We start from the raw sequence: 15,340 nt of genomic DNA, 5'->3' as shown, positions 1-15,340 counted from the left end.
CGGCTGGATTAACAAGAAGTTATGCTTTATTTTGATGTATTAGACTTGTGATTTTATGAAAGTTAAATATTTATAATTCTGTAGTTTGAATTTCGCGCTCTACAATTTCACGTGATGTTGGCCAGGTGGGACGCTAGCTGAGCATTTGCGGAAAAAAATCACAATCGTTGCACAAATGTACCTTACAATCAATGCCTTTTTTAAAAATTAATACACAAGTATATTTTTGAAAACCTGCATATGTAGTTAAAAGAAATTCATGTTGCAGGCAATATTAAATAGGGAAATTGTGTCATGTTTCTTGCGTTCAGTGCAAGCAGTCACGGTATATGCAGCAGTTTGGGCCGCCTGGCTCATTGCGAACTGTGTTAAGACCATTTCTTCCTAACAAAGACTGTAATTAATATGCCAGAATTGTACATAATTATAACATTGAAGGTTGTGTAATGTAACAGCAATATTTAGAGACTTAGGGTTGCCACCCGTTAAATAAAATACGGAACGGTTCCGTATTCCACTGAAAGAATAAACTTTTTGTTTTCGCAATTAGAGTTTCCGTATTTGACCATATTAATGACCAAATGCTCATATGTGTGTTTATTATACTATAATTAAGTACTTGATTTGATAGAGCAGTCTGACTGAGTGGTGGTAGGCAGCAGCAGGCTCGTAAGCATTCATTCAAACAGCACTTTACTGCGTTTGCCAGCAGCTCTTAGCAATGCTTGAAGCACAGTGCTGTTTGACTTCAAGCCTGTCAACTCCCGAGATTAGGCTGCAATACTAAAGTGCCTACAAGAACATCCAATAGTCAAAAGGTATATGAAATACAAATAGTATAGAGAGAAATAGTCCTATTATAAACTACAACCTAAAACTTCTTACCTGGGAATATGGAAGACTCATGTTAAAAGGAACCACACCAGCTTTCATATGTTCTCATGTTCTGAGCAAGGAACTTAAACTTGAGCTTTTTTACATGGCATATATTGCACTTTTACTTTTTTCTCCAACACAGTTTTTGCATTATTTAAACCAATTTGAACACGTTTCATTATTTATTTGAGACTAAATTGATTTTATTTATGTATTATATTAAGTTAAAATAAGTGTTCATTCAGTATTGTTGTAATTGTCATAATTACAAATATATACACAGTTGAAGCAGGAAGTTTACATACCTTAGCCAAATACATTTAAACTCAGTTTTTCACAAATCCTGATATTTAATTCAACTATAAATTTCCTGTTTTACGTCAGTTAGGATCACCACTTTTTACACCACTGTGGAATGTCAGAATAATAGTAGAGAGAATGATTTCAGCTTTTATTTCATTCATTACATTCCCAGTGGGTCAGAAGTTTGCATACACTCAATTAGTATTTGGTAGCATTGCCTTTAAATTATTTAAATTGGCTCAAACGTGTTGGGTAGCCTTCCACAAGCTTCCCACATTAAGTTGGGTGGATTTTGGCCCATTCCTCCTGACAGCTGGTGTAACTGAGTCAGGTTTGTAGGCCTCCTTGCTCGCACACGCTTTTTCAGTTCTGCCCACAATTTCTTTGGGAATGAGGTCAGGGCTTTGGTCACGGCCACTCCAATACCTTGACTTTGTTGTCCTTAAGCCATTTTGCCACAACTTTGGAAGCATGCTTGGGGTCATTATCCATTTGAAATAATCTGTCTGTAAACAACTGTTGGAAAAATGACTTGTGTCCTGCACAAAGTAGATGTCCTAACCGACTTGCCAAAACTATAGTTTGTTAACAAGACATTTGTGGAGTGTTTGAAAAACGAGTTTTAATGACTCCAACCTAAAGTGTATGTAAACGTCCATACACACATATACATATATATACATATATATACATATATATATACATATATATATATATATATATATATACATATACATATATATATACATATATACATATATATATATATATATATACATACATATATATATATATATATATATATATATATATATACATACATATATATATATATATATACATACATATATATATATATATGTATATATATGTATATGTATATATATGTATATATATATATATATATATATATATATATATATATGTATATATATATATGTATATATATATATGTATGTATATATATATATATATATATATGTATATGTATATATATATATGTATATATATATATATATGTATATATATATATATATATACATATATATATATATACACATATATATATATGTATACATACATATATGTATATATATGTATATATATATATGTATATATATGTATATATATACATATACATATATATATATATATATACATATACATATATATACATATATATATATATATATATATACATATATATACATATATATACATATATATACATATATATATATATATATATATACATATATATACATATATATACATATATATACATATATATACATATACATATATATACATACATATACATACATATATATACATATATATACATATATATATATACATACACACACATATATACATACACACACACATAAATAAAATAGCGGATTAATCGGTGTCAATCAACCTCTAGCTGTGATGCAGGTCCTCTTGGTCAAATTGGGCACTGCTGTCCTTTCCTGCCCATCATGTCAGATGGGCTAACCAAAACCAAGCAACTTTCTCAATCTCACCCAAATGGGGTCCTGCAGGGTGAAAAATAAAAAATAAATACCCTCATATTTATGTAACTAAACATTGTATTAACATGTGGTTACATGGGAAATGTCATTATTTTGTTTGGTGACAGACTTACAATGAACAGGGGTCACCTTAAAGCATTAGAAATATCTTGCTGCGTTTTGTAAATGCAGATCTAAAAATGCTTCGTATTGTCATTTCTGCTCAGCATCAAACTAATGCTCTGCTTCGGTTGCTCTTCTCCACTGGGATGTGGAACGGGAATCCTATTAGCAGACAGCCTCTGACATGTAGCTACTTGTCTCTGGTAAAACGCAAGATGAACTTTAAAACAAAACATTTGGAAATGTAGCTGGCTACATTCTTTGTATCATAAACATTAGAAATATGATGGCCATGCATCGTTTTTGGCAACAAAAAAAAACCAACGTGTTATTTCACTGCAAACTCAGTTGTGTGGCTAGCCAGCCAAATAGCGTTGCACTTTGTTGTCACGTGATGAAAATGAAGCTATTTTCTGCTGAATGTGTTGCACCAGTGTATCTTCTGTGAAGAAAGACTATAGTTGTGTAACGGGTGTGAAACGATAGCTTAGTTAGCGGTGGTGCGCACTAAATAGTGTTTCAATCGGTGACGTCACTTGCTCTGAGACCTTGTAGTAGTAGTCTATTGAAGCAAAACAATTGTAGACTTTCAATGCGAAATGCAGCTCTGCTTTTTGAAAATGCAGATCTGCTTTTTGAAAATGCAGATCTGCTTTTTGAAAATGCAGATCTGTTTTTTGAAAATGCAGATCTGCTTTTTGAAAATGCAGATCTGTTTTTTGAAAATGCAGATCTGCTTTTTGAAAATGCAGATTTCTGAACTCTAACGTGACCCCTGATTAGTTTAAATTCATTGGTTTCAGTAGCTAGGTTTATACAAATATTGTAAAATCTGCACTTTAAAAAAAAAGCGGATAAAATGGTTTGCATGATGAAAATATTGCGTTTTCAACTCTACAGAATGGTTGTGTCACACAAATTGTTGCGATAAATGGCATACTTGCCCGATCTGGTTTTGGCGCATGCGCTAGACAACAGTTCAATGATAAAGTGGACAGGGAATGTTATTTGATGAGTTTATGGATAAAAAATAATAATTCAATTATAGTCAAGCGCCGATCCTTATGTCACCAGCATCATTCAAATGACAGCCTACCCTCAATATTTATTGGACATTTGCATGAAGCTTGGTTATTACATCTGCCTATAAACTCTGCATACTTTTTTTATGCATGAAATGGTTGGATGAAAACCGGTTTACTGTTGAATGAGAAATCATAAGATGACGCCAAACGCTTCAGCCTCAGTCTACATTTAAAAGACACACACAAAGAGCATCGTTGTAACATTGTGGCAACATTGACACACTGCTGGGATGTTACTGCTGTGAAAACAACCCCTTGGTCTGTGGTTTCTCCTTTTCAGTCAGAACACTTTCTGTTCGTCTATGACCAAGTGTTTCGTAAGACAGTGTCTGTTCAAAAAACACAAACAAAACACTTAATGGGGGGGGGGTAATGTTTTTGCTACTTGTGTGCACAGAGTTCTGTGTCTACAACTACTGTGTTGAACCCGTTGTCCCCCTCCTCGCAGATTAGGCCCATTTTAAATGCTAATGACACCAGCAACCAAGTAGCTTACCCTCTATCAGGGTTTCTGTCAGAAAAATATAGTTTCATTTACCGGAGATGTGAGGAATTCACCAGACACATATGCATTGCGTGCGCAACTTGATTAGGGGGTCCACCCCACAGTGCTCAGAAGGACTGAAAATCACATTTAGATTCTGGTCATGTATCTTAACAGAACATGCACGTCGAGGATGAAATGACATGTCTTTACCACGCACTTTGAAGATGTTAGAATAACTGTCCACATTAATTTTTTCTCAGCCATCAAGACGAGCAACAAAAAGCTACATTGCTGACTTATGCATAGGTGGAGAGTGAGTTTCAAGTTTGAGGAAACATTTTCACCATAAACCTTTATAGTAAAACATGCCATGTATCATCGCATTTGCAGACTTTAGTCAAATAGCCTACTATTTGTATTATGATGAGTAGATTGGATAATCATAATTTAAGCCAATAATATATCTCAATCACTGTTCGCAAAAACAAGATTGTTCTTATGCATGGCTGAGCGTGTATAGCGTAGAGGCCTGGGATATAGGCTATATCAGACACGTTTATTCATTCTTTGCACAGGAAAAAAAATGTCATAATTCTTCTCCTTTATAGGAATGGGAACATGAGACTTTTTTTTGTAATACGTTAAATTACAGGTGGGCCTACTCTGTTGACAATGACAAACAGATCAATGAAAACGACCTTGACCATGTAAAAGGCCTAAGAGAAGGGGAGACACCAATGGAATATGACGGCCATCTAAACTGGAGGAGGAAAAACGAAACTGAAGTGGCACAACAACGATAACGAATGAATATGACCGATGCTCTCCACTGGTGACAATAAGATAGACCTACTGTTTTTCGTTCCATTAAGTTTATCAGTTTGATAACTAAAAGACAGATGAGTATTTTCATTGTCTTCTCTTTACAGCCATTTGCTTTGCAAACTGTTTTTCCCACGATTGCATTTTTAAAATATATTGTGACATGCCTGGCTGGGCCTCTAAATATCACTGATAGTCGTAACTCAACAATAATCTATTTGGTATTTGCAGGACATGCTTCATTCCCTTCCAACTGTAGGCAGTGTCATTTAAAACAACCTACTCTTCTCCCCCCTAGGGGAAGCTAAATGATCCTCTGTGGCCAAATCATGCTTTAGTAGCCTTTTTATTATTTGATTTATTTCTGTAAAGACAAGAGTAGCCCAAATTAGGCTGTATCATTTTGTCAATTTAATTCAATCCCCCCGCTTGTTGAGAAAGAAATAACAGACAGACTCTGGAACAGTTGTTGGATGATAGATCCAAAACTCATGCAACCTGTAGGCCTGGGCTACATCATTATTTTTTTAAAGCAATGAACCCGATGCAACAGATAAGAACGTTTAGCTTAAATATGTTGATCAAATATGAATTTAACATTATTAGCGCAACAATGCGCAGAGTGCAGTTGGCTATCAGACAATAAAAGAAAGTTGAAAACCAATAGAACATGAGCGAAATAGGCTACTGGTTTCAATGGCATATGGAAGGAAGTCTTTACAAAATCATTTCCTCTACGGATATGGTCAGATTTTGACTAGGCTACATTGAAGCAAGGTAAAACATTCCTCACAATATGTAGTAAAATGTTCAAGTTTCAAACAATTAAGTAGCTATAGGTTTTCAAAATGCATACAGCCTCCAGCTCATTGCAAAGTGGTGTGTGATGCACTGATGAAACCTGCCTTACTTATGCATTTGAATTGTGAAGGGGAAGCGCACTTAAATTAGCCAGTAAAGAAATAAAGCCTTTTTTTAACAGAGGCCCCCAAAAAATATTTAACACACGATTGCACTTAGAATTGTTGCAAGATGATTGGGCTTATCAAAGCGCTTTCTAACAGATTTTCCCTCCGAGGCTCTGTTATCTGTGATACTTAACGAATAAATACACACACGCAGCAATTTAATTACACATAATTATACAAATCAACCCATTTACACCGATAAGCATGACCGGTCAGATTGAATTCCTTCAACTGGTTTTCCCATCAATTAATAGGCTAAAAAGCATTATTCCGCAATGGATTCATTTCCTTTTCCCGGACAATTGGCCAGGTGTCAATTGTATTTAATCGGTTTACAAAAATATATAAAAATACCGGCTAACGGAAATCCTGTCCTCTATATACCAAAGTTCTGACAGCTCTGAGCAAACTGGGACACGCTCAAAACTCAAACTGAAAGAACATTGATTCTCCTAACCTTTCAAAAGATCATACAAAAGGCAATTGTGAACTATAATCCCACAACGTGCAGTACAATGACACTGAGGAGGAGTCTGTATGCCACCGTGACAATTTGGCTCTATGGAATAGGCCCTAAGAATCAGAGCATCTTCATATCTAGGACCATATAGCGATGTGAACTCCGTATTGGGATAGGTCGGCTACAGCATGTAGCCTGTGCGGTCCAACAGTTAATGCTGTGGACCCTGTCATGTACAGCCTAGGCTACCAGAGTTCAAATACAACCCACTGCCCTCCGGATTCACTCGGTCTCCTAATTTTCCTATCTTAACAAAATAAATCCAACCCAGACAAAACAAATCATTTAAAAAGAGATAGTTACAGACGATCCTCTATGATGGCGTCAGAAGGCCCATCTGTGGTTTCTCATTCTGCTAAACCACTTGCAGTTTAATGCCTTTCAAAGTCATGCACACAGACAATGAATCAACGTTGTGCCCCAAAATAACAGACCAAGGTAGCAACCGTAGTGTCAAAGGCTTGGTCAGGAGGGATGGAGTCGTTTGGTGTCAAGGATTGGCTCCATTGTGAAAGTCTCTCCCATGTATGGTGTCAAGGGTCGGATGTAGCCTAATTACAGTATGTGCTGTGTGAGCAAGGGGGCTCATTTTAAACACAGCACCGGTTGTTCAACTCAAACTTGAATGTGACATTGGTATGGGTAGCCGAATACAGGTTTTCGAAATTGCAGGTCTCTCTTAATAGGACGCACAGACATGTCTGATTTGCGCACAGAATTCGAAAGTCTCCAAATACCTCAACCTTTGCTTACAGTAAAAACTATGAACCCTGATCAATTTAAAATAGCCCGGTTGATACTTTTGCATATTCACTAACCTAAACGTTATCTTAAATGCCATCCTGACGAGATATTCTCTCACGCCAATTGTCATTAAATATTTCCTAAAATTCAAAGAGTTCGCCCAATTTGACTTTGTGACAAAACACGCAAATGTAGTGTGGATAATCATTGTAGCATCTAAATCGTTGTGAAATAGATTTCCCATAACTCAAAATATTGTATTTTCAGCTGGTTTACACAACAAAAAAAGTACAAGACACAAAAACGAAATTTAAGAATGGGATGCATAGAAATAGCGCACATTGAATAGATCTACAGCTTCGTAGACTTGCTGACAATGATGACAGATCTATAACTCTAGTTCTATGTAGATCTGGTCAGGTTAACCAAAAAGTTTAATGATGCAGCTTTAACTAAAACGGGTGACTTCTGGAAGAGAATAGATACTTACTATGGCGACACGGTGCCCTTTTAACGAGTGTGAGCCCTTCATCCTCGCTGTATGGCAGAGAGTGCTCGTCCGGTTTTGTGCTGGTGGCAGGTTATTGATCCAAATTGCGCTCAGTGATGCTCAGACAAGTGTGAACACATTGTGGTCACCTGTCGCTCAATTCAAACGTGTTGGGCAGACAGAGCCCAAACTACTTTTTAGTTTTTTCAAATTGCCGGCGTCTTGAAGCTAAAATTGAGATAATGTATACGCTGCCAATGACCATACAAAAAGTAACAGAGGAATATCAATACAGCGAATTTAGGAAAACTATGAATTTGAGGTAAGTGCATGGGGACCTCCACTATTATAGTGTATGGTCTATTTTATAGCGTATATCATCATCGCTTCATTTCCACGGCCATATATTCATGCGGTCCGGTGACCGCTCCATCATTGAAACAGAGTGCCTGGGTTGGCGGCCTAGAAACGGCATATTACCTGTAATGCTGCCTCGTATATATAACAATTCGATTGTGGTGGGGCAAGGTCCAATCTTTACATGACAAAGATGCCTGCTCTGTTATTAGTTGGCACGGTATTATGAGGTACAGTGCCTTCAGAAAGTATTCAGACCCCTTGACTTATTCCACATTTTGTTGTTACACATCCTGAATTCAACATGGATTCAATTGATTTCTCACCCATCTCCATGCAATACCCCATATTGACAAAGTGAAAACACGTTTAGAGGCTGTTTCCTCTGACACATTGGTGCGGCTGGCTTCCGGGTTAAGTGTGCGGGTGTTAAGTAGCGCGGTTTGGCGGGTCATGTTTCGGAGGACGCATGACTCGACCTTCGCCTCTCCTGAATCTGTTCGGGAATTCCAGCGATGAGGCAAGATCGAAATTGGGGAGGAAAAGGGGGTAAAATACAAACAAACATATTCCACTTTGACATTATGGGGTATTGTGTGTAGGCAAATGACAAAACAAATCTCAATTTTAAACATTTTCAATTCAGGCTGAAAAGCAACAAAACGTGGAATAAGTCAAGGGGTGTGAATACTTTCTGAAGTCACTGTACCCCAGAATACCGTGCCAACCAATAAAAACAGAGGCATCTTTGTAATGTCACATTTGGACCTTGCCCCACCACAATAGGGTGTTCTAAGTGTTGTTCAACCTTCCCAAGTTCTCTCACGTCACCCCGCTCCTCCGCTCTCTCCACTGGCTTCCAGTTGAAGCTCGCATCCGCTACAAGACCATGGTGCTTGCCTACGGAGCTGTGAGGGGAACGGCACCTCAGTACCTCCAGGCTCTGATCAGGCCCTACACCCAAACAAGGGCACTGCGTTCATCCACCTCTGGCCTGCTCGCCTCCCTACCACTGAGGATAATAATAATAATAATAATAATATAATAATATGAGGATATGAGGAAGTACAGTTCCCGCTCCGCCCAGTCAAAACTGTTCGCTGCTCTGGCCCCCCAATGGTGGAACAAACTCCCTCACGACGCCAGGACAGCGGAGTCAATCACCACCTTCCGGAGACACCTGAAACCCCACCTCTTCATGGAATACCTAGGATAGGGTAAGTAAGGGTAAGTAATCCTTCTCACCCCCCAAAAAAAAGATTTAGATGCAAGTGGCTGTTCCACTGGATGTCATAAGGTGTATGCACCAATTTGTAAGTCGCTCTGGATAAGAGCGTCTGCTAAATGACTTAAATGTAATGTAAATGTAATAGAATGTATCGATAGGAGGCAGCATGACAGGTAATAATATACAGTATCTAGGCCGCCAACCTATGTTCTCTGTTGCAATGCCTTCAATGATGTAGCTGTCAGTGCCTGTCATCCGAGCGCATGACGTTGAGAATTAACAGACGAAACTGAACACGATCACCGGTTGAATCTCTAAACATTACGAATTGCAAGAAATTGGCCAGAAAATAGCCCAAAGGCTTTTCATTTGTTGGTGTGTAAAATACAGACACAAATATATAACACACTAGGGATGCACGATATACCGGTAAGCATATCGGAATGAAACGATATTAGCTAAAAAATGCCAACATTGGTCCGATGTCTAGTGCAAAACCTGATGTGCAAAACCAATGTCAAAGCTGATGTGCATACCTATAATGTAGGTAGATGACGTGTTGCTACACTGTATTCCTAACCTAGCCCACAATGTCTGCTGTGTGGATCGAGCAGTCAACAAGTCAAGCAGTCATTTGAAAGAGTAAGAACATTTCAGCGAGACAACTCAAAAGGCTAAATCCAGTCATGCCAAGATAATGGTGCTCATTGCCCTTGACAATGAACCGCTCTGTCGTGGGTGATGTTGGCTTTCGTGACTGGTCGAGCACCGGTACACATTACCAAGTAGGCGCTATTTTTCCAGATGTTGCCCTACCAGAGTTACACAGTGTTGTTGAAATTAACATCCATGAGCTACTTGCTATGGGCGTCACTGCTATTAGCTTCACGACTGACATTTGGACCAGTGATGTCAGCCCCCATGAGCATTATGAGTCTGACAGCACAGTGGGTCGACAAGGATTTCATACTGAGGAAAGCCGTATTGCATGCTCATTAATGTGCTGGTTCTCATACCGCTGCTGCCATTTCAATGGGATTTGAGAACATGTTTGAAGCATGAACACTCCTAGCTCCATTCAAACAACTGACTGGAGAAATAAGCTCAACTGCGTTTGCAGCAGACGTGATACCCTGTCATGGTAATGAAACGCCTGCTCAACAAAAATGCCAACACAGACTGTTGGGTTAACATGGAAAAGTACTAGAGGCTGTGATCAAGCGATTCGGTGGCATTCTCTGAGCCTCTACGGTGTCTCCACCATGGTCGATGCCAGGTACAACGACCGCTACTTCAATGCAGACTAGAAACAGGGTTTACGTGAAATGTTACCGACACAGCTGGACAAGATGGAAACGGACACAGTGACAGTGCGCACCGAGGAAGAAAGGCCACGGACAGACAGAGCTGAAACTTCACTGCTTGACATGTATGATGAAATCCTGGTTGAGACTGAACAAATGAACAACGAAACAGCACAGCAAGTAAGTGAAAGAAATCGGTTTTGATTACGTTTTACTGGTACTGGGGACTTTTTCGTAAATGACAACAAAATCACTTTGTCAGTGTGTTCCAACTATTTAACTGTACTAGAATGCTTAAAAGGCCGTAAAAATGTTAAATATTGGTATTGGTTTTTTTGGCAAGGAAAATAATCAGTCAAAAATGTAATATCGGTGCAACCCTAATAAACTAAGCAAAAAAAAGAAACGTCCTCATTGTCAAATGCGTTTATTTTCAGCAAACTTAACATGCGTAAATATTTGTATGAACATAAGATTTAATAACAGAAAAACTGAAGAAGTTCCACAGACATGTGACTAACAGAAATTGAATAATGTGTCCCTGAACAAAGGGGGGGGGGGGGTGTAACAGTAAGTATCTGTTGTGGCCACCAGCTGCATTAAGTACTGCACTGCATCTCCTCCTCATGGACTGCACCAGATTTGCCAGTTCTTGCTGTGAGATGGTACCCCACTCTTCCACCAAGGCACCTGCAAGTTCCTGGACATTTCTGGGGGGATTGGCCCTAGCCCTCACCCTCCGATCCAAGGGGTCCCAGACGTGCTCAATGGGATTGAGATCCGGGCTCTTCGCTGGCCATGGCAGAACACTGACATTCCTGTCTTGCAGGAAATCATGCACAGAACGAGCAGTATGGCTGGTGGCATTGTCATGCTGGAGGGTCATGTCAGGATGAGCCTGGAGGAAGGGGACCACATAAGGGAGGAGGAGGTGTTCCCTGTAACGCACAGCGTTGAGATTGCCTGCAATGACAACAAGCTCAGTCCAATGATTCTGTGACACACTGCCCTAGACCATGACGGACCCTCCATCTCCAAATCGATCCCGCTCCAGAGTACAGGCCTCAGTATAACGCTCATTCCTTTGACGATAAACGTGAATCCGACCATCAACCCTGGTGAGACAAAACCACCACTCGTCAGTGAAGAGTACTTTTTGCCAGTCCTGTCTGGTCCAGCAACGGTGGGTTTGTGCCCATAGGCAACGTTGTTGCCGGTGATGTCAAGTGAGGACCTGCCTTACAACAGGCCTACACGCCCTCAGTCCAGCCTCTCTCAGCCTATTGTGGACAGTCTGAGCACTGATGGAGGAATTGTGCGTTCCTGGTATAACTCGGGCAGTTGTTGTTGCCATCCTGTACCTGTCCCGCAGGTGTGATGTTCGGATGTACCGATCCTGTGCAGGTGTTGTTACACTTGGTCTGCCACTGTGAGGACGATCAGCTGTCCGTCCTGTCTCCCAGTAGCTGTCTTAGGCTCCTCCGCTCTCTCCACTGGCTTCCAGTTGAAGCTCGCATCCGCTACAAGACCATGGTGCTTGGCTACGGAGCTGTGAGGGGAACGGCACCTCAGTACCTCCAGGCTCTGATCAGGCCCTACACCCAAACAAGGGCACTGCGTTCATCCACCTCTGGCCTGCTCGCCTCCCTACCACTGAGGAAGTACAGTTCCCGCTCAGCCCAGTCAAAACTGTTCGCTGCTCTGGCCCCCCAATGGTGGAACAAACTCCCTCACGACGCCAGGACAGCGGAGTCAATCACCACCTTCCGGAGACACCTGAAACCCCACCTCTTTAAGGAATACCTAGGATAGGATAAAGTAATCCTTCTCACCCCCCCCCCCCTTAAAAGATTTAGATGCACTATTGTAAAGTGGCTGTTCCACTGGATGTCATAAGGTGAATGCACCAATTTGTAAGTCGCTCTGGATAAGAGCGTCTGCTAAATGACTTAAATGTAATGTAATGTAAATGTTTCACAGTACGGACATTGCTCTGGCCACATCTACAATCCACAGGCCTCCTTGCAGCATGCCTAAGGCATGTTCACCCAGATGAGCAGGGACCCTGGGCATCTTTCTTTTGGTGTTTTTCAGTCAGTAGAAAGGCCTCTTTAGTGTCCTAAGTTTTCATAACTATGACCTTAATTGCCTACAGTCTGTAAACTGTTAGTGTCTTAACGACCGTTCCACAGGTGCATGTTCATTAATTGTTAATGGTTCACTGAACAAACATGGGAAACCGTGTTTAACTTCTTGGTGACAAGGGGGAAGTATTGAGTAGCTTGGATTAATAAGGTGCCCAGAGTAAACTGCCCGCTACTCTGTCCCAGATGCTAATATATGCATATTATTAGTAGTATTGGATAGAAAACACTGAAGTTTCTAAAACTGTTTGAATGAGGTCTGTGAATATAACAGAACTCATATGGCAGGTGAAAACCTGAGACAAAGAGGTTTGTAGTTTCATTTAACCAGTTATGCATTAGGGGGCGCTATTAAAAATGTTGGATGAAAAACGTTCCCGTTTTAAACAAGATATTTTGTCACGAAAAGATGCTCGACTATGCATATAACAGCTTTGGAAAGAAAACACTGACGTTTCCAAAACTGCAAAGATATTGTCTGTGAGTGCCACAGAACTGATGTTACAGGCGAAACCCAGATAAAAATCCAACCTATTGTGTGCCGCCCTATGAGACTCCCAATCACAGCCGGCTGTGATACAGCCCGGGATCGAACCAGGTTTTGAAGTGAAGCCTCTAGCACTGACATTCAGGGTGTAGGGTTGAATCCATTTTAGAATAAGGCTGTAACATAACAAAATGTGGAAAAAGTCAAGGGGTCTGAATACTTTCCCAATGGCACTGTATGTATTTCTCTGTAAGCACACATACATACTCTACGCAACATGTGCATCTTGCATAAACTGCGTGCCAAGTAGTCTTACTTACAGAGCTTTCTGTCCTGACTAATTACCAATCTGGAAAATGTGTCACGGTCCGAAATCAATTCTGTAGTAATAGGCCTAATGTGAATGTAAAGTTTGGGCCACATATAGTCTACGCGCTCTGCGTCCGTCTGACATTCGGATACAAAGCTTAGTTATGCACTATTGTGGATGGTTACTTTGTATCACAGTTTGGGTACAAGGCCATTTTAAACCAATAGCCTAACATAATTCTTAAAAGTTGACCAACACCGATTTGAGAGCTGAAAATGGTAAAGAACTAACCGTTATTCAACTGAACAAATACTTACATTTTCAGTGTCACGCTCATTGACAGTAGGTAGTGGCGTTCTGGTTGACATTGTAATAATTCCTTGATCCCCGAAGTGGTTCTGCGTCTGCTTTTTGCTTTTGCTGCACCTTAGTCTAACGACAGTACAGCAAGTCTGGAACTGATATTTAAGATCATGGATTCGTTCACCCACATTAACGCAACGCCACAGCCAAGTTCCAGCAAAACATACGCCGGAAGATGTCTAGAACACCGATTCATTAAATAAATGATCGAACCGCATTACTGTACAGAATACACCGGTGGGACAGATTGCGACAAAGGCAATTCCCCCAAAAAAGTTGTCCAAAAACAAACCATAACCCCGAGCTCCAAAATATAACAATCCGTTTTTCGGGAACGACTCTATTGTAAAAGCTCAATAAACGTTGTTCTGATAGTTCACAGGTCCTCAACCAATTCACAGAACGTCCAGACAATGAATAGGGGAGGAAGGAGTTCACGTAAAACCGGTCTCAGAATTTGTAGGCAATTTTTGAAGCCTTGGGTTCCTGTAGATTTTCGGCTTCTGACACGCACTGCTCCGGTTTCCGATGGGGCTGGTACCCCGAAAGACTCAAATTCGGTTAAAGACCTCCCTCTCATCCCAAAAGTAAGGGTGGTTTGTTTGATGGGTAGATCCAAGATGGCCGCCAACTAACTGGAGAGAGGCAAGCCAAACCCAATGTGTTTGAGAGGAAGTGAGGAAAGAGGGGCTTTAAAGCTTATTGGCGCTTCGGCTGAGGTCAGCGCGTTTGTTGTTGCTAGGGTGATTACTGGATAAAAAAATATCTACCTGCTGCACAAGACATGAAATACCATGCCTACTGTACTCCATCCCATGCATGCATTGTCAGTGAATCAACTGAAAGCACAGATTGACTTGGCTGTTTTGTTTTTAATTTTGTGTGCTGCTCCATCTCTCATGATTCTGAACACCCAAATCTATCCATCTATATTGTGACCACAGTCATTCAGTCTCACATGCTTCCTCACACACATACACATGTTTACAGTTTAAAGCTTGCTGGGAACAAAAAAGGATACATGCATTGCCACACTTAATTCTGAAATGGATTTGAAAGAAAATAAACTAACAATCAGGACGAACAATTGGAATGTGTGTGTGTGTGTGTGTGTGTGTGTGTGTGTGTGTGTCAGAATGACTGTGGTTACAATATAGATGGAACTCTCAGATTATTATTGTATTAGGGGAACCCTGGCACTCAAAATAGTGC

General features: G+C 40.1%; 1 protein-coding gene across 2 annotated transcripts in view; it reads right to left on the bottom strand.

Moving 5' to 3' along the window:
• The window catches only part of LOC118386742 (MAP/microtubule affinity-regulating kinase 3-like), a 142,510-nt gene extending 127,706 nt beyond the window's left edge, over positions 1 to 14,804 (bottom strand). The window contains exon 1 of one of the 2 annotated variants that reach the window (XM_052523415.1): positions 14,083 to 14,804. In XM_052523415.1, the coding sequence (XP_052379375.1) occupies positions 14,083 to 14,133 (51 nt within the window). In that variant the 5' untranslated portion in view covers positions 14,134 to 14,804. The remainder of the gene's footprint in view (positions 1 to 14,082) is intronic. The other variant, XM_052523416.1, reaches the window with a different exon arrangement.
• Positions 14,805 to 15,340: the final 536 nt, after the last annotated feature.

This window comes from Oncorhynchus keta, chromosome 8, assembly GCF_023373465.1.
Source record: "Oncorhynchus keta strain PuntledgeMale-10-30-2019 chromosome 8, Oket_V2, whole genome shotgun sequence".
NCBI classification, from domain to species: Eukaryota; Metazoa; Chordata; class Actinopteri; order Salmoniformes; family Salmonidae; genus Oncorhynchus; species Oncorhynchus keta.
This window is presented reverse-complemented; position numbering and strand designations above follow the sequence as displayed.